The following is an 18,002-nucleotide window of genomic DNA, read 5'->3' as shown; positions in this document are numbered from 1 at the left end:
TTGACCCCGGGGCTTCACGCCCTGCTCTCTGCCAAGTGAGGACAGTACACTCAGTGGTGTGTGTGGTTTTTCTCCAGGATCATCCACGAAGATGGCTTTTCTGGAGAAGACGTGAAGCAGTACAAGCCTGTGGTCTACAGCAACACCATCCAGTCCCTGGCAGCCATCGTCCGGGCTATGGACACTTTGGGCATCGAATATGGTGACAAGGAGAGAAAGGTAGGCCGCTGAGCCCAGGGGCACAGCAAGGAGAGGGCCTGTCTTGGTACCCTACTGTGTCCTGATGATAATGCCAGGCTGCCTCACAGGAACAAGAAGAGACTATGCTGTATATGCAAGGGAAGGCTAGTCACCCACCTAAGCCAGAATGCCAGTTCATACCTGGCAAATGCAAACAGGGGGCTTCTTTGGTAGGCAAACTTCCCAGCAAAGTCGCCAACAAACACAACAGCCTCAGAGTTCCAGGGCTCATTTTGTAATGAGAAGGGTTGGTGACTGTTCTCAGTCGGGACTCCCACAACGGTGTGCAGTGCTTGCCTCTGGACAATTAAACTGAACAGAGAACATGTTTCTTAAATCTAACTGCCCTACCTGGCCACCAACCCTGCCTTAGGAGAGCTTTCCATGTCTTGTTTGGGGGTGAGGGTAGCCATGTGAATTTATGCTTTCTGCCTCTCAGGGGTGAGTCTGAGAATCTAAGGGGCTCCCCTTCCTATAGGAAGTGGACTTCCTAGAACAGGGACTGTTTTTCACTTGAGTTTGCAGGTGTCTGATCAGTGGTGGATGGAATGAGTATATAAAAGCCTCTTATTTGCGAACATCTGCATTAACTGTAAGGCTGAACTTTATGTAGCTACACTGACAAAGCTAAATATAAGGGAGGGAAAGAAACAGCCTCAGGGAATTCTATCCAGAAGCTGCTCTTTGTGTTCTGGTGGGAGGTACGTGGAGTGTGGAAGGGAAGCAGGTAGAGGCCCCACCTGGAGCCTCTGGATGGAGAGCCTTGATCCCTGATTACTGTGTGATTTGCTTGTGCGTTATACACTTACCCTGTCTTTGCTAAAAATCACCTCCGTCGTAGAGGAAAACTCTCCTCACCTCCTTGGTGTCAGAGAACTCATCTGTAACAAATAGCTTTAAATGTAAAATTAAATATTTATGCACAGAATTGTAATTCCATGGTACAGAATCGACCCAGCTCAGGAATTGGCTCCTCCAGATACAGGGGAATTGGGTGACAGAGTGTGTCCAAAGCCAGCGGGATGTGGGATGGGGAAGCTGGGCTGGCAGGAGGGCTCCCTGCTGGTTCTGTGGAGGAAGCACTTCTCTCCAGGGGACGGCTTTGGTTGGGTCAGAGAGCCAGGGCCTGTGGGAAGAGGGTGCTGCTCCTGCTGAAGCGGGCACTGTGCTGGCTGCTGGGGGCACCAGAATGAGCACACTAGGAATGGTGTCTGAGAAAGCAGTCAGTCAGCAAATACCTATTCAGATCGGTAGAATAGCCAAGGTGCTTATAGGGCTTCATTCATTTTAGCAATAATGGCCACAGTCGTAACAAACAGGTACTATTTCTTTTTATTGACTTTATTGGGGTGACATTAGTTAATAAAATTATATAGGTTTCAGGTGTGCAATTCTACAGTACATCATTTGTATATTGTATTGTGTGTTTACCACCCCAAGTCACGTCTCCTTCCATCACCATCTGTCCCCCCCTTTACCTTCTTCTACCTCTTGCAACTCCCCTTTCCCTCTCTTAATCACTATACTGTTGTCTGTGTGGGGAGTGGAGGGGCGGGGCAGTGGCTTTTTTGTTTGTTTTTAATCCCTTCACTTTTTCCCTTAGCCTGAAACCCTCCTCTCCTCTGATAAACAGCCAGTATTAATGGAGCACTTACTAGCTGTCCGGCACTGTGCTAAGCGCTTTACATGTATTAACTCATTTTAATTAACTCTGGCATTAAAGCCCAGAGCAGGAAATGCCTGGTCTGGTCTCCACACACAGAATAGGCCATGGGCCTTTGCTCTCTGTCTACCTTTTAGCCTAAGGGAGAGCAGAGTGCCTGAATCTCAGTGAACCAGTTGGTAGACACGTGTCCACAGCACACCCCTGTGCACATGCACAGACACACGTGCGCAGCGCGCAGCGCGCAGCCTTTGGGATCTTCCACGAGTGTGTGCTCGCTGGCATGTCTACCCCTGAACTGATACTTCCTTCCCTGATCTCTTGCCCCATCACAACCCAGAGAGTCTGTGTGAGTGTGATGCTGAAACACTTCCTCTTCAGTTTGGAGATATTCATTGTTCCTGTGGGATTTTTTTCCCCATTTTATTATCCTGAGTAGAGAGATGATTGCTTGGGAATCGCTAGGAACATGATATATTAAAGACTGGTGACTGGCTACTGGGGCAAAAGGATAAGGATCAGGAAACTGAGACTCTAGCCTGACCAGCCAGGATGACTGGGGACAAGGCAAACCCTCAGGCAGAAAGTCAGGAGATGGGGCCACTGTTGTTAGTCAGGTTTCAGCCTGATGGGTTTCCAGATGGGAGGGGTCTCCAGAGACAGACTCAGAACTGAAACTTTCAGTTTCCGTGTTCCAGGGCCTGTTTTAAATAGTTTACAGGAATTAATTATTAACACTAACAACTCCCTGTGCAGTGGGTTGTAATGGTACCCCGATTTTATAAGTGAAAAAAAATGACGTGCAGCCACACTAAGTGATTTGCCCAAGGTCATGCAGTACAAAATATATCCGTATGTATACAGAGCTGTAACATAGTGAAACTGCAATCTGTGTGATTCAGGTCCAGAGCAGAGCCCCATTTAAATAGGCACCATACAATCAGGCAGAACGTCTAAAGGAATCCCATTAGGGGTACATATGAGGAAAACTAAATCTTTCTAAAAAGATGAAAAGGGGTCCAAAGGACAACTCTCATCGCTTTTCTCATATAGTCTTCTGTCTTCCTCATGTCTGTCCCACCCCCACTCTCTTGAGAGGTTCATCTCCCCAAGTTTCCCAAAGACCCTCTCTACCCCCAGCCCACAGGGCTTCCGCTCTCTTGCCCTTGTCCTCCTCCTCCTTCTCCCACCTTTCCCTCCCATCTCCCTCTGCCCACTCCTCTCCACTGATAAGTGGGCCCCTCTCTTCCTCTCCCTCTCTCCCTTTCTTCATCTCTTCCTCCCTCTTCCTCTCTCTTCCTCTTCCTCCATCTCTCCCTGGCTCCCCTCTCCTTCCTTCCTCCCTTTCTGTCTCTCCTCCCTCTCTCCCTCTTTCCTCACCCTCCAGCTCATTATTATGTAAATTGTCTTAACCTTTTCAAATTGAGTCTTTCCCCCTTCCCCCTTCCCCCTTCCTCCTTACCCTGCCCAGACTCCATCTGCATCACAAAAGCAGAGAAACTTGTCTGGCTGAACTGTCCTAAACTCAGACCCTGGCAGAAAGGATGGGGGAGACTGGACAGTACAGGGTTAGAAAGTTCACTGAGAAAGTCTATGAACAATCCCATCCATGTTAGTAGATACACACACACACACACACACACACACACACACAAACCCGTATATTTATAAACACATAAAATGTGTGCATGTGTATACTTGTATATCTAAAATATATTGTAAGTTAATGAGACAACAGCAAAGAACTGATGCCTTGAACTTGTATGAGGTTTTATTGGGTTGCAAATACTCTTGTTTTCATTTTTTTCACCATCTGTGCCTATGCTATTTCTCTCACTAAATTATAAAGTCCTTGAAGCACAAAATCTAGATCACATTCACCTAGTACAATGCCTGACACAAGAAGTAGGGGCTGCATTCATTTCCCACTTCTACCACAAGCACGGTAAATTGTCTGCCTTCCTCAACCCTTAGTGTGTTTGTCTGTAAAGTGGGCATAATCCTAATTCCCTTCTCATTCACGAGCTATAAGATTAAAAGACAATGTATATAAAGTGCTTAGGATGCCTGACGACATGTAGAAAGTTCTCAGCAAATGTTAGCTCTTATTCTTTTACTTATTTGTTTAAAATTTTTACTACTAAAAAAACTGATGAATTATCCTTCCAGCAATCTGATGAGGAATGGGTATGGGTTTATATGTGGTGTTTAGGTTAGAAACCAAGGTACAGGGCGCTTAATGGCTGCCCAGGGTCACTGACCTGAACAGGACTAAAGAGCCACACTGGCTGGAGTTGCTGCCCAGTGCCCGTCTATTCCTCCAAGGGGCTTCATTTAGAACTGTCCCTATCCCCTCACCCCCAGAGATAATGGCAGCTCTTATGGGAGGAAGAATCATATTTCACACTTAGCTTCCAGAATGTCATTGTATCTCCTCTGACAAGAGAAATCTTGACATTTAAGTCACACAGTGGAGCTCAGAACAGTATCCTTTTTTGATCATGAAAATATTGTGGTACCATCTCCACAGCACAGTGCTGTTCACCCTGTGGTTTGCACTAATTCTGAAACAGACAGAAACAAGGATGCTCTCTGGCCTGTGTCTTCCTGAGTTCTCTGGGACCTGTACAAACCTCTGAGGTGGTTGTCAGGTATGACGAGGGGCTGGGGAGGTGACTGTCGAAGGCCTCATGCTCCATGCCCAAACCTGAGACCAGGAAGAGGCTTCTGCTGGGCAGCAGCGTGTGCACCTGCCCTGTGCTGGGCACTAGTGCTCTCCAGCTACACAGCCTGGTCCAGCCCTGCCTGTTCCCTTTGCCTGCCCAGGTTAACAGAGTGTGAAACTGCTCCATTGAAGATGGTCCAGTTCTGCTGCTCCAATTTGCAGATGGGGTAAAATGGGCCCCATCTGGCCCAACTAGGAAAAGGGGTTCCTCAGGGGGTGAGGTGGCAGACCCAGGACTGGAATCAGGTTCAGCTCTCTTTGCATCTCACCAGGCTGCCTCAAATCACCCAGCCCACATGGGGCCTCCTTTCCTTTTGTTCGGTTGGTCAGTCGGTCGTTTCACACACTGAGCGCTCACACCCTGGCAGGCCTTGCATGGGGTGGCAAGGTTGGGTACAAAGATGTAGGGTCTCGAGCTTGGACAGAGATCACATTCCTGGTTTAAGACGGTGGCCTTCTTAATTCCCAAGGCCTCCTACAGCTGTGTGAGAGCCTGCGTGTAAGTCACAGGCTGGGTGTGGGTGGGTGGCTCAGGTGGCGTCTGGGTCCTTCCCCAGCTCAGAGACCCTGCTCTTTGGGGTGGGGGTGACTTCCCTGGGAAAACTAGAACCTGTCTACCCCTCCCACAGCCACACACACATTCATCAGCTGCTTTACTCAGCTTCTCCCCCTTCTTTAACTGCAAGCCCGCCTTCAGGGGTCTTGTATCACTGCCAAGACCCCCTGTATGGGTGAGTTAGGACACTTTGGGTCACAAGTAATAGAGTGGCTTATGAAAAAAAATCAACTGGACCATTGCTTTAGAAGTCTAGAAGTACAGCTGCAGGTGAGGCTTGATTCAGCAGCTCAGGTGACATCCCTGGCTTTTCTTCATCTGTCCACTCCGTCCCATTGTGTGGTCTTTACCTTTGACTCCACAAAATCTCCCTCGCCTCGCGAGACAGTGGTTATAGCAGTTCATTTTTTGCATCCTCCCACCACACCTGACCTATGAGCATCCTGAGACACAAAGGTGTGCCTGTGTGGTCTCTTCCCTGAACAGACACCCCAGTCCTGGGGGAGCTCCTCTCTCCTGGCCCCACACCTGTCACTGTGACCAAGGGAATGCAATGCTCTGATCGCCTGAGGGCTTCCTGGGACCAGTGTGAATTCTGCAGAGGAAATTACCTGTAGGCTTGGCTTTTGGTTCCAGGCTCTGTGCAACCAGATTGCTGCTGTCTGCCCCCTGCCCCAGCTCCTGACTTCAGCTCTTGCTGGGTATTCTGACCCCTACTCCCTCAACCCCAAGCCCTGGCCTCAGTTTTCTCATCTGTAAAATAGGGAGGATTCTACTGTTATGACAACTGAATACCATGGACAGGGAGTGCTCGCTGTGCGCTGTGCACCTCCAACCACAGCATTAACATGTTACTGCCCCCGACCTCCACAGACCCTTTCTGGCCCAGACAGCAAGCTCACGTGGCCCACCACTAGGAATCGCTTTCTTTCTCTCCTCTCTCCCTTGTCAGCCCAGGAGCAGTTGCACCACCAGACTCCCCTCCCCCAGTGTCCCTAGTCTGAGGTCCCCAGGGCATAGTCCTAAAATAGCTCACTGCCAAATTAGGTCCAGCTTTTCCAGCTCTGTGCCCTCCCCCCCCCTTCTCTCTCAGCCCTCTGTCTTCCTTCCTTTCTCCTTCCTGCTGCACTTCCCTGCCTGGTGCAGAGACCAGCTGGTCCCTCTGATGACAGCCGGGCAAGGAGAGGAAGGCAGCTTTCCAGGCCCAGGGTGGCTGCAGGGGACCTGGGCCAGGCTGGGGTTCCATCACCGTTGTCAGGGTCTGCAGCTGTCTGTACACCTGAATGGTGAAGTACCCTGACCCCCAGAGACCACCCGCCCCGGGCCCAAGTCCAAGAGTTCAGCTCTGCGGCCAGAAGCCCAGTGACAGGTCTCGGACTCTTACCCTCTCGCGGAGACACAGTGCATGTCCTCAGAGTGAAGCTGTCCGTGTGGTGGGGCGGCTACACAGGCTCTGGGGTCAGACAGGCACAAGGTCAAAGCTGGATCCTCCTTTGTTAGCTCGTGACCTCAGGCAGGTTCCTTAACCACCCTGAGCCTCAGTTTTCTTCCTCACCTGTAAAATGGAAACAATACTATTTGTATATCAATCAGGGATCAGCCTTACCTGCTGTAACAAAGATCCCCAAGTCACAGTGACGCACATGAGACAGAGAGGTACCTTTCTCTCACAGGCCTCTGCCTTGTCACACTCAGGGTCACTGCTTCCCTTCCAGGTCCCAGAATTGCTCTAGCTACCCTTCTACTGGCAGCAAGGGGAAGGAAAGAAGGGTGGCATTGTAGGCCTGGAGTGCCAGGCCAAGAAGGCAGGTTCTCCATGGCATGGGCCAGGCTGTGTCTGAATTGGGGGAAGAGCTCATGACAAGCAGTGTCCAGGAAGATGCCATGACGGGCAGGACATCGGCAGGTCCCCTCACTGGACCTTGCTGCCTGCTGTCAGTTGACCTCAGATTTGCTCTTTATCCAGGCGTTGCGGTCTCCCCTGACCCAGAGCACCAGAACCTCAGGCCCCTTGTGCCAGCCACTCTCTTCCTAGGACCAGCTCCGAGCTAGAGGGAACCCTCCGCCCCCACACGGATATGGGCACTATCCAGCCCAACAGGAACATTGGTGTGGACTGGCACCCAGAGACCACTGGAATCTGTCAGAAAAACACTGTCAAATGCTGCCATTGCTGCATCTGTGTCAAGGGTGACCATGTTGCAGGTGGCAGGGGGAGGTGACCAGCCACGTGAAGCTGTCAGTTTCGGTCTGATCAATCTGGAAGGCTCCCTGGGTGGTGGGAAGAAGGAAAGTGGATCTCAGGAGCTGTTTGCTTGACGAGAATGGGATAGCAGAGCATATAGACCAGGTTGAGGGTGGGGGTGATGCCAGGGATGCCTTTGAACACTGTCATAAACATTATGCACACATTTCATTGAAGGCAGGTGCCCTGTGGCACCATCAGGACACTTGGAGCTCAGAGCAGTGGGAGGTACTGCTACTGAGTATCTGCAGACCCATTTAGTGCTCTGGTCAAGGCCCCAGGCAGCTGCAGCAGTCTCCCCTCTTGTTCCCCATAATCTGCGCTCCGTGCAAGAGCCAGTGTGAGCATTTACAAATGCATATCTAATCCCCTGCTTCAAAGCCCTCAGTGCCATCCTTGGCCCTCAGCATAGAGCCCTGCAGCCCTGGGCCTGTGCTCCGGCCCAGGATCTGCTTCTGATGCTATAAATGCTGCAGCCTCGCTGCCCAGCCCTTTTGTGGGAGCCATGGCCTCTGCAGGGGATGCTCTCCTCCACTCTTGTGCCCCTCAGAACTGGGCTCTGCTGTCACCTCCTCTGGGAAGCCTTCCCTGCCCTCCAAATCAGGTTGTACCATCCATCTTGACACTCAGAGCCCTGGGAGCTTACTTTAGGGTGTTGTCACATTCGGAAATGTGTGTGTATGAATGTGTGATCAATGTCTGTGCCCCTGCTAGATCGTTAGGGGAAGAGCCTGGGCCTAATGACTCCAGCTGGAATCTGTTCCCAGCACCCAGCACAGTGCCTGGCCCAGAAGTTGAATTCTGCTCCATGGACAGAGTCGTCTGCCCACGGCGTGCTGAGTGGCCTGCTAGTTGTCTGTGCTGAATACATATCTCTGGTCCAACCTTGCAAAATGGAGAGGCCCCTCCTGCTGTTGCCACTGTTCAGTCCAGGAAATAGCTACCGGCAGGCCCTGCCCTGCCCCACCCTGGGCCTACAGGTCTGGTTCCATCTCAGTGCTTGTCTCAAGAAGCAGCCCTGCATCAAGTATCCCTGCAGATATCTCCTTACCCCGAGTCCTACAGGCTTGGCGAAGTGAGGGTCTCAGACATCCAGCCAGGCCCACTCCTCCCCAAGCCCTGACCCAAGAAGAGTATGGGGGCAGTGCGAGTCCTGGGTTTCAGACCCAGCTTTGTTCCTAGCTAGCTGTGTGGCCCTTTGAAAACCCCAGAATACATGCTGTCACTGGGTCTCTTAGGCAGTTGACTGTGGATACTGAGGTCCGGGGGACCAAAGCATCCTCAGATATGCAGAAATATGGCTTCCCATGGGTGGAGCAGTCACTGGAAGAACCAACCAGAATAACTTTGAGCAGTGCAGCCCACTGACCTGGATTCCCCATAGCACTCAGGCCCTAGGTTGGGGTTTAAAGACACAGCCCCCAGTCCCCTGCCCCAGGTATGGATACAGACTGTGCTTTCTGTGTGAGGGGACCAGGAGGCCCTGGTGGCCCAGGAACTCCCTGATCATCATTGTCTTGGGCCTGGACATCCTCTCCATCCTTCCTCCAACATTTATGGAGTACCTGGTAAGTGCCAGGCTAGAAGCCAACAAGACCTTCACAGTCCACGCACGTGGCAGGCTCACAGACTTGACTCCTACGTCCGCCCTGAGCAGAGTGCTCAGGTTGACACTGCAGCCACCTCCCTCCTCGAAGAGTCCAGTGCTGCTGCTCACCAGCAGTGTGACCTGGGGGAAATGACCGATCTGCTCTGCGCTTCTTTCCCAGTGGGAACAACAATGGTACCTGCCTCGTGCTTGGTCAATAGAAGGGCTTGAACAGCACATCCATCTATGCAGTGAGCTCTCTGCCTCAGTCTGCTTGGGCTGCCATAGCTGAACATAGACTCCGTAGGAGAAGACTGGACTTTCCCACAGTTCTGGAGGCAAGAAGTCCAAGATCAAGGTTCTGGCCCCTTTGATTTCTGGTGAGAGCTCTCTTCCTGGCTTGCAGATGGCCACCTTCTCGTCCTCACATGGCACTGCCTAGGCACATGCCTTCAGAGAGGGAGAGAGAGGGAAAGAAAGTTCTCTGCTGTCTCGTATAAGGATGCTGATCCTGTTGGATCAGGGCCGTAGCCTTATGATTTCATTTAATCTTCATTACGTCCTTACTCCAAATACAGCCACACTGGGGCTTATGGCTGCACATAGGAATTTGGGGTAGACACACACACTCCACGCTACGCGAGCATCAGCCCGCAGACCAATGAGTCGCAGGTTCGATTCCGGTAAAGGACACGCGTACCTCAGTTGCCATTCGTCCCTGGCCCTGGTTGGGGTCATGCAGGAGGCAGCCACTCAATGTGTTCTTTTCATGTCAATGTTTCTCTCTGTCTCTCTCTCTCTTCCTCTCTCTCCCTCCCACTCTATCTGAACAAAAAATGGAAAAATGTCCTTGGGTGAGGATAAAAAAGAAAAAGAAAGGAATACGTAGCCTTGATGATCCTGATTTGGCTAATGAACTGACCTGGTATGTATATAGGCCTGTACTAATTACATTGCTCTGTAATGAGCCCCTTTGAGAGCAGGGACCCTTTGTTTCCCAGCTCCCAGCTCTGGGTTTGTCACAAAAGTGAACTCCTGGTACCTCCGCCATCTGTTTTTTAGCTCTGGACCTCCCATCTGTGGGGCAGGTATAACCAGTGTTTACAGATGAGGAAACTGAGGCTCAGAGCATTCTAATGCTTTACCCACAGTCAAGCAGCTAGTCCGTGGCAGAGCCATTCTTAAACCCAGATACTTCAAAACCTGACCCATTGTCCTTCCTACTACCGCCATGGCCCCCTGTGAAATCAGAGCAGAGAGTTGTGAAAAATCTATTGTGCAGAAACCAGAGTGAGTTTGGAACCTGAATCCTAGAGCCAGCTGTTCATAGGCCATCTCCCAGGCCTTAGTTGTGTGAGCTACAGGATGGAAACAACAGCCCCTGCCCTGGCATCGTTCAGGAAGGGACACAGGAGTCGCGCCATGACACATGGAGAGGGGCTGCCTACTAAAAGCTGGCTCTGCATCTTGCCCTGGAACTTGGCCCCTCTTCAAGCAGGGCACAGAAGGCAGTCACCCCCAAAGGAAACCCCACACCCATTCGTAGTCACTCCCCATTTCCCCTACTCCTACCCCTGGCAACCCTAATCTACTTTCAGTCTCTATGGATGTACCTATTCTGGACGATTTATATGAATGAAATCTCATGATATGTACTTTTTTTGCATCTGGCTTCTTTCACCTGGCATACTGTTTTCAAGGCTCATCTATGTTACAATGAACCCTATTCCATTGTTGGGATATACCAGATTTTGTTCATGCATTCGTCAGGCAATGGACATTTGGGTTGCTCCCACGTTCTGGCTACCATCATAATGCTTACTTACCATGACTATTGGTGTGTAGGTTTCTGTGTGGATGCATGTGTTCATCTCCCTTGCTGTATGCTAGGAGTGGACTAATGGCCATATGGTGAGTCTACCTTAACTTTCTGAGGAAGTGTCAACCTGTCTTCCACAGCAGCTGCAGTTCCACATTCCCATCAGCAACATATGAGGGTTCCAGTTTCTCCACACTCTCACTCACATTTGTTATTGCCCACCGTTTTTATTATAGCCCTCCTGGTGGGTGTGAAGTGGTATCTCTGTGGTTTTAATTTGCGTTTCCCTGGTGACTAAGGATGTTGAGCATCTTTTCATATACTTTTAGCCATTTGTATATCTTCTTTAGAGAAATGTCTATTTAGAACCTTAGCCCAGTTCCTAATTGGGTTATTTATCTTACTGTTGAGTTGTCAGAGTTCTGTATATATTCTGAACACAAGGAAGGTTGCAGGGAAGTTTGTGGGAGCTAGTGCACACTCCATTCGCCAGAATGTGGTCACGTGGTCACACCTAACTGCAGGGGCTTCTGGGAAATGTCTAGCTATGACCTCAAGAAGTAAAGTCAGAATGCTCTTGGCCAAAGGGAGCCAGTCCCTGGCACAGCGCTCACATGTGGGTTTCAGCCAAATCCCTTCCAGATCCTCGAAGCCCCGCCTCTAATGTGGTGAGAGGTCCATGTGCACGGCTCCTGGGGCTCTATTTCCTGCTCCTCGCCAGGACCCGGCTGAGTGGGAGGCTTTAGCAGTTAAAGATCATTGCTTCTGTGATGTGATGGAGCAAGTCTGAAAACGTGCTTGTTGGTGACAGTTGTGGCAGAGCCTCCCCGCCTCTCACCCTTCCTCCTTCATCCCAACTCCGTCCAGTGGTCAGCCCTCAGACGCTGGCCTTCGTGGTAGCTGCAGGGCTTTGACCCACCTGCTGTGTGCCAGACAGCATCCTGGGAACTCTCCTGTACCCAGAGCCGTGTTCCTAGCACAATACACATACTGTGGTGGATATGAGATTGTGGTACATATAAACCTTTTGTTTTTACTTTTGTGGCTATATATCTTTTTTTTTTTTTTTATTCTCACCTGAGGACATTTTTTCATTTTTTGTTCAGATAGGGTGGGAGGGAAAGAGAAAGAGAGAGAAACATCAATGTGAAAGGGACACATCAAGTGGTTGCCACCCGCACGACCCAACCAGGGCCAGGGACAAACTGCAACCGAGGTACGTGCCCTTAGTGGGAACCGAACCCAGGTCTCTCTGGACCACAGGCCAACGCTCTAACCACTGAGCCAAACCTGCCAGGGCTTTATATATCTATTTTAATGTGTAGTATTAGAAAAATTCACTTACCATATGAAGCTCGTAATTTCACATAAGTCATCATTTAAGACGAGGCTAATTTCGGGGCCCTGTTGATGGGGGGAAAATAACACATGAATGACTAAGTTTGGGAACATTGAGTGGGGCGAGAAGGCTCAGGTGCTTGACTACCTTGATGCACCATGGTTCCGCTGCTTTCACGCCCCCTGACCTCCCTGTGCCTACTTTCTTTCCTCCTCTGTAGCGTGTTGTCATAATATTAATAGAGTATAGAGTGGGTAGGGTATCAAAGGATCGACTATGGAACCAACGCATATTATGGTCAGTGGGTATAGGTGATAGTTGCCATATTGTTATTCGGAAACACTGTATTGTTTCATTTAACTGTGCCAACAATCTTGTGATAGCCATTATTACTGCCATTTTACAGATGAGCAAAGAAAGGCTAAGTCACTTGCCCAACTAGTAGCAAAGCCAGGATGCGACCCCAGTGTGCCTGACCCCCAGGCTGGGCTCTGCGAGAGGGGTCCAGTGACAGCCCTGACTCTGTCTCTAACTTAAGAGGCCACTTGTAGGCAGGCCCCATTCCTGTCTGAGCCTCAAGCTCCCTGTGTACATGAGGTGGGGGGACCAGCTTCTTGCTCTGTGCAGGACCAGGCTTTCAGAACGTAGGGCTGCTATCCTCCCTTCTACCACAGCAGAAGCCTTTGCTTTAGCGTGCGCGCGCGCGCGCACACACACACACACACACACACAAGACCCAGACTGGAGTGATCTGGATGCCAACAAACTTTGCCCCTCCCAGATGCTTTGCCCAGCTATAGATTCTTACTGCTGTCTCTCTATAACACCTAGGTACTTCATAGTGACCAAGTTCAGACTTACCGCAAGTATGGACCCTTTGTTTAGCTATCCATCTGTTGATGGACATTTGAGTTATTTCCATTCTAGGGTCAATGTGACACGGCTAGAACACTGATGTGCAAGTTTTTGTGTGGATATGCGTTTTTACTTCTCGGTAGGTACCCAGGAGTGGAATTGCTAGGCCATATTGTAAGGGTGTGTTAACTTTATGAGAAACTTCGAAACTGCTTTCCAAAGTGATTGTACTATTCAGACTGTTTGAGCGTTCCTACTGTTCCATAGTCATCAACACTTGGAATCGTCTTTGTCATGTTCGCTATTCCTGCTTGCATGGAGTGGTATTCCGTTGTGCTTTTAATTTGCATTTCCCTGATGACTAATGATATTTAACAACTTTTTTTAATGTGCTTTTTGGCCATTTGTATATCTTCTTTTGTAAAGTATCTGTTCACATCTTATATTCTTCCCTTTTAATGTGCTGTTTGTCTTCTTATAAATGTGTTGTGAGAGTTGTTGTTTTTCTTAATCCTCACCCAACGACATTTTTCCATTTTTTGTTCAGATAGAATGGGGACAGGGAGAGAGAGAGAGAGAGAAACATCGATGCGAAAGGGACACATCGAGTGGCCGCCACCTGCACGACCCAACTGGGGCCAGGGACAAACTGCAACCGAGGTACGATGTGCCCTTAGTGGGAACTGAACCCGGGCCTCCCTGGACCGCAGGCCGACCCTCCACTGCTGAGCCAAACCGGCCAGGGCTGTAAGAGTTTTTTAAAGATACATCCTGGATAGAAGCCTCTGTCAGATATATGTATTGTGAATATCTTCTCCAGTCTATGGCTTGCCTTCTTCACCAGGAACATTTTTAAGTGGAATAATTAATGTTGACTTGTCGACACCCAGGCTTCCATCTCTGAGTATCGGAAACCCTTTCTCACCATTTCTATTTAGCTATGAGATGTCTTTATCTGCAGGGAAAGAGGTTGTGTTGTGTTAGGGGTTGAGCTTGTGGACTCTGGGATCAGACGGTCCTGGGTCCAAGTCCCAGCTCCATGGCTCATGAGTGGGCAGCTCCTTTACCTCTGTTCCCTGCTTCTCACTTTTCTGGTTTGTAAAATGGGGACGAAAATGATCTTCTCCTTGGGCTGCTCTGAATATTAAGTGAGATGATGACTGTTTGGCACCAAGTGAGGGCTCGAAAAAGCTCAGCTGCACCTGTTAGCACTCTGGTTGCACCCCAGCCCCAACCCGTGCAAAACCAGGCTGCACAGAGCTGGGTCCTTCTGCCTTCCTTCTTTATGTCGAAGACACCTTCTTCCTCAAATGTACTCAGGCCAAAAACCTGGGACTCCTTCTGCCCCTCCTGTGTCCCACTTCCTGTTCCAGAATGGCTCTGGCCTCAAACCCCATCCAACCTCCGCCCAGGCCTCTACCCAGGCCCTTGCCCTGGCAGGCCTCCCCCTTCCCTAGTGCTACCAACACAGTCTCCCTGCCTTCTGCCTTCCCATCTCCCACCCTGCACCCGCACCCACACCCGCACCCGCACCCGCACCATTGCTAAGGAAATCCGAAACACAGGGCTCCAGGTGAATGTTTGGGGAGACCACTCGGCAAGGGCAAGCTCTACTGTCACTAGCTTCTCTGGTTATAAATAACAGGCTCTATTCTTAGCCCACCAGTGGTTTGTGCCCCTCCCCTACCTTCCAGGGCTGCCTTGGCCGTCCTTACTGGAGACAGACCATTCCTTGGCCTTTGGCAGGACCCATTCCTTTGATACGTGATCAGAAAATTCAATTATAAAACCAATTACTGATTTCCTGAGCTTTACAAGGAAGACATGAAAGTTTAAGTTTGAATTCCTCTTTGGTTGATTGCCAGCCAAGGCCAAGTGGGCTTGTGGGAAATTTTTGTTGTTGATTGTTTTGTTTTGTGGCTATGCTCTTGGGGGGTAGAGGGGCACATTGATTTTGTGTGGGGTGTTCTCCCCCACAATTTGCTGAATGGCTGTTCCCCTGTTGTAATGCATGAGATGTAAATCCCTCAAAGACCCGTTGCCAGGGTGAGGGCCTTGGGAATTAAGCTCAGCTAAACAGAGTCCTTCAGCTTTGAAGGCAGAGCGTTCGTTTCCCATGCGGAGTGGAGTTGGAGTGGCCCAGACAAGGCTGCTGCAGGAACAGGGATGCAGAAGTGGCTCACTGGTCACTTTGGAGCCCCTTCAGCAGTGGTCTGGGCTCCGACTGCTTCCTGCCCCCCGCCCCCCACCTGGGGAACAAACATACAGCTGTGCAGGTCAAGGATCAAGGGATCAAAAGACCAGAGCCTCTCAGGTGCCTCTGCCCAGGCAGTCATCTCTCTCCCAGAACCTGGGGACTGGAAAGCAAACCTTTGTCTCCAGCCAAAGCATCTTGCTTTTTTGGATGTTTCTGGAAAACCAAGCAGAGCCTGTGATGGGATCTGACCGGGCCTCCAGGTCAGAGTCTAATTTTGTTCTGGGACCCACATTTCTTCTCTCAGAATAAAATGAGAGAATCCCGGTTCTTTGGAAGCTGTCGCCACCCCAGAACTCTTCCTACAAGGGGCATATTACCCAAGGTGATGCTGGGGCCCGCTTACAGTATCTCCCTTGTGCCTCAAATGCCCCAGTTGTAGATGGAGCCCTTTGGGTCTCTAGGAATCCTGGTTAAAGTGCTGATGCCCTTGGAGGGAGAAGCACCTCCCAGTGGGAATTAGCAATCATCTAACTGAGAAAGCAGCCCATTAGGAAAGGACATCGGGTCCTGGTGCCCATGGTGGGATCAGGTAAACTCCACCTGCCTCCCAACTCAGTCAAGGCCCCAAAAGTGACGCCTCACACCTGTGATGTCCATGTGGCGCTCCACACCTCACAAAGCACTTCCATCTGCCCCTCACCCACACAGCAACCTCGCGAGTGGACCCACCTTGACTCCCAGTTGCAGATGAGGCAGCCAAGGGTCTGCGAGGTCAATTGTCTTGCCCAGCATCACAGTGCTGGGGAGTGCCAATTCTGGACTTGGACCTGGGACTTCTGAGTCCAACCCAAGCCTGTTTCTCTGCACACACAGAGGCCACGACACCTCTTTGATCGGCTTGTTTGCTTGTGTTTGTGTTTATAAGGTGAGCACTTTTTCTGAGGTTTGAATCTGGGGATTCCCCCCGCCCTTTTTTTTTTAATGAAACAGTTACAACTTCCTGGTGGAGTTGAACTAGGAAGTTCTGGGTTATCATCTAGGCAGAACTGACAAATAACCAGGCCTGCTGGGTGGAGCTTTTTTCCCTCCTTAGAAACTCCAGTGGTGCTAACTTGGGGAAGAAGGAGTGGTGAAGGTGGGGAAGCTGTGCAGCTGGGTTGGGCTGGGCTCGGGAGGGCAGGGTCCCTCCTCTATGGAGAACTAGACAATGAAGAAAAATAAGTACTCTTTGTGCAGGACAATTTTTTGATATGTGCAGACAGGAGGTAGTATGGGAAGAGAGGGGAACAGGTGAAGGGGAAACCAACCCAGGCTGGGGCCCAGGCTTTGACAGGAAGGGGACTGGCGCCCCAGATGGGGGAGGGTTTTTGAGGCAGGTGCCTGGATAGACTCCACCATCACCCCCACCTGCACTTCTGAGGGACAGTGCTGACAGCAGGGTGGTAACAACTCCCCATGTATGGAGCTCACCAGGCCAGGCTCTGTGCTGTTGTTTCTGCTGTTACCCTGGGTGACATTCTTTATTTTAATGGGGATATGTTTATTTTAATATGAATCCAGAAAACAAGGATGTAGCCCCTCTAGCTCATGAGTGCCGAGATATTAGAACAAGACCATGGTGTAGGAGTTTGATTTTTTTTTTAAGTGAATCAAGTAAAAGAAACATATTATGCACAGAAGGCCGGGGTCTTACATGGTTTGGGCAGGAGTTATGAAGCAGGACAGAAAGGGCTGCAGTTTGGGAAAGCTTGCCTACCCACATGAGCTAGGTAAGTACGTAAAATGATCAGGCTCATTTTACACATAAGGAAGCTGAGGCTCAGAAAAGTTGAGTGACTTGCCAAGAGCCAGGACCAGAACCCAGGCCTGCCTGACTCCGAAGGCAGGTCAGCGCACAAAGCCCAGGTGAACATTCTCACCTTCACGCTCCAGGTGAAGCCCCCAGTGCTGGCGTGGGGTCAGCCAGCCTTCCTGGGATTCTCCACTGGAGAAAGCAGCCTTCCTGGCTCCTCTGAAGGGTTCAAGAAGGCAAATCCTCTCTGTGGAGGTGGGGCCCTGGGCACACTTCCTCCAATCAGCTGCATCGAATTCTCTCAAATAGAAGCCTTTTCAGAAAGGGCCTGGCGTGATGTCGCATGTGACTGAGGAGCTGCCTGGCCAAGTAGGTTTACCCTGCACCCTCCCCAGCCAGCTCCACCCACCGCCAAAGAGCCCTCCTCTTCTCTCTCCCTTCTTCCCTGGTCTCTCCCAGCCCTTCCTTTTTTCCTTTCTTTCTTGTCTCTGAATCACTTTTTTTCCAATAAGTTGTCAGCTCAGTATATCAAATAACTCCCTGAATGGTTTTGGAAAGCCTCCTTTTGATAACTGAAGCCTCAGCATTGGAAACACATTTTATTTATGTGGGCCCGAGGTTTCAGAGTCTTACTAAATTTGCTTGGGGAGCGAGCAGCGTGGTCTCTTCTGCACAGTGTCAACGGGGAGGAGCAGCATCTTCAGCAGGGGGCACCAGGCACACACATGGCGTGGCCAGGCTTATTCATCCACTGGGAGAGAGCAGCCCAGTTGACCCAGGTGTGTGGGTTGACATCACCCCAGACAATCAGAACAAATCTTGTAGCTTAGAGACCATTGGGGTCCCTGTGTTTTATAGTTGACCAGCTTCCTCTTAGGGATTCTGAGGCTACAATCCCAGAAATAAAAGGCAGATTGGTGAGTGTGTGTGTGTGTATACACGCGTGTGTGCTGTGTGTGTGCACATGTGTATTTGGCTGTGCA

General features: G+C 50.3%; 1 protein-coding gene across 2 annotated transcripts in view; it reads left to right on the top strand.

Annotated features, from left to right (window-relative positions):
• GNAO1 (G protein subunit alpha o1) overlaps nt 1–18,002 on the top strand; it is a 151,205-nt gene that overhangs the window by 82,808 nt on the left and 50,395 nt on the right. For both annotated transcript variants that reach the window (XM_036275444.1, XM_036275445.1), the window contains exon 3: nt 78–219. In XM_036275444.1, the coding sequence (XP_036131337.1) occupies nt 78–219 (142 nt within the window). The remainder of the gene's footprint in view (nt 1–77; nt 220–18,002) is intronic.

The sequence above is a fragment of the Molossus molossus genome, unplaced genomic scaffold (genome assembly GCF_014108415.1).
Source record: "Molossus molossus isolate mMolMol1 unplaced genomic scaffold, mMolMol1.p scaffold_m16_p_21, whole genome shotgun sequence".
NCBI lineage: Eukaryota > Metazoa > Chordata > Mammalia > Chiroptera > Molossidae > Molossus > Molossus molossus.
The sequence above is the reverse complement of the archived record's forward strand: the minus strand, read 5'-3'. Positions and strand labels throughout refer to the sequence as shown.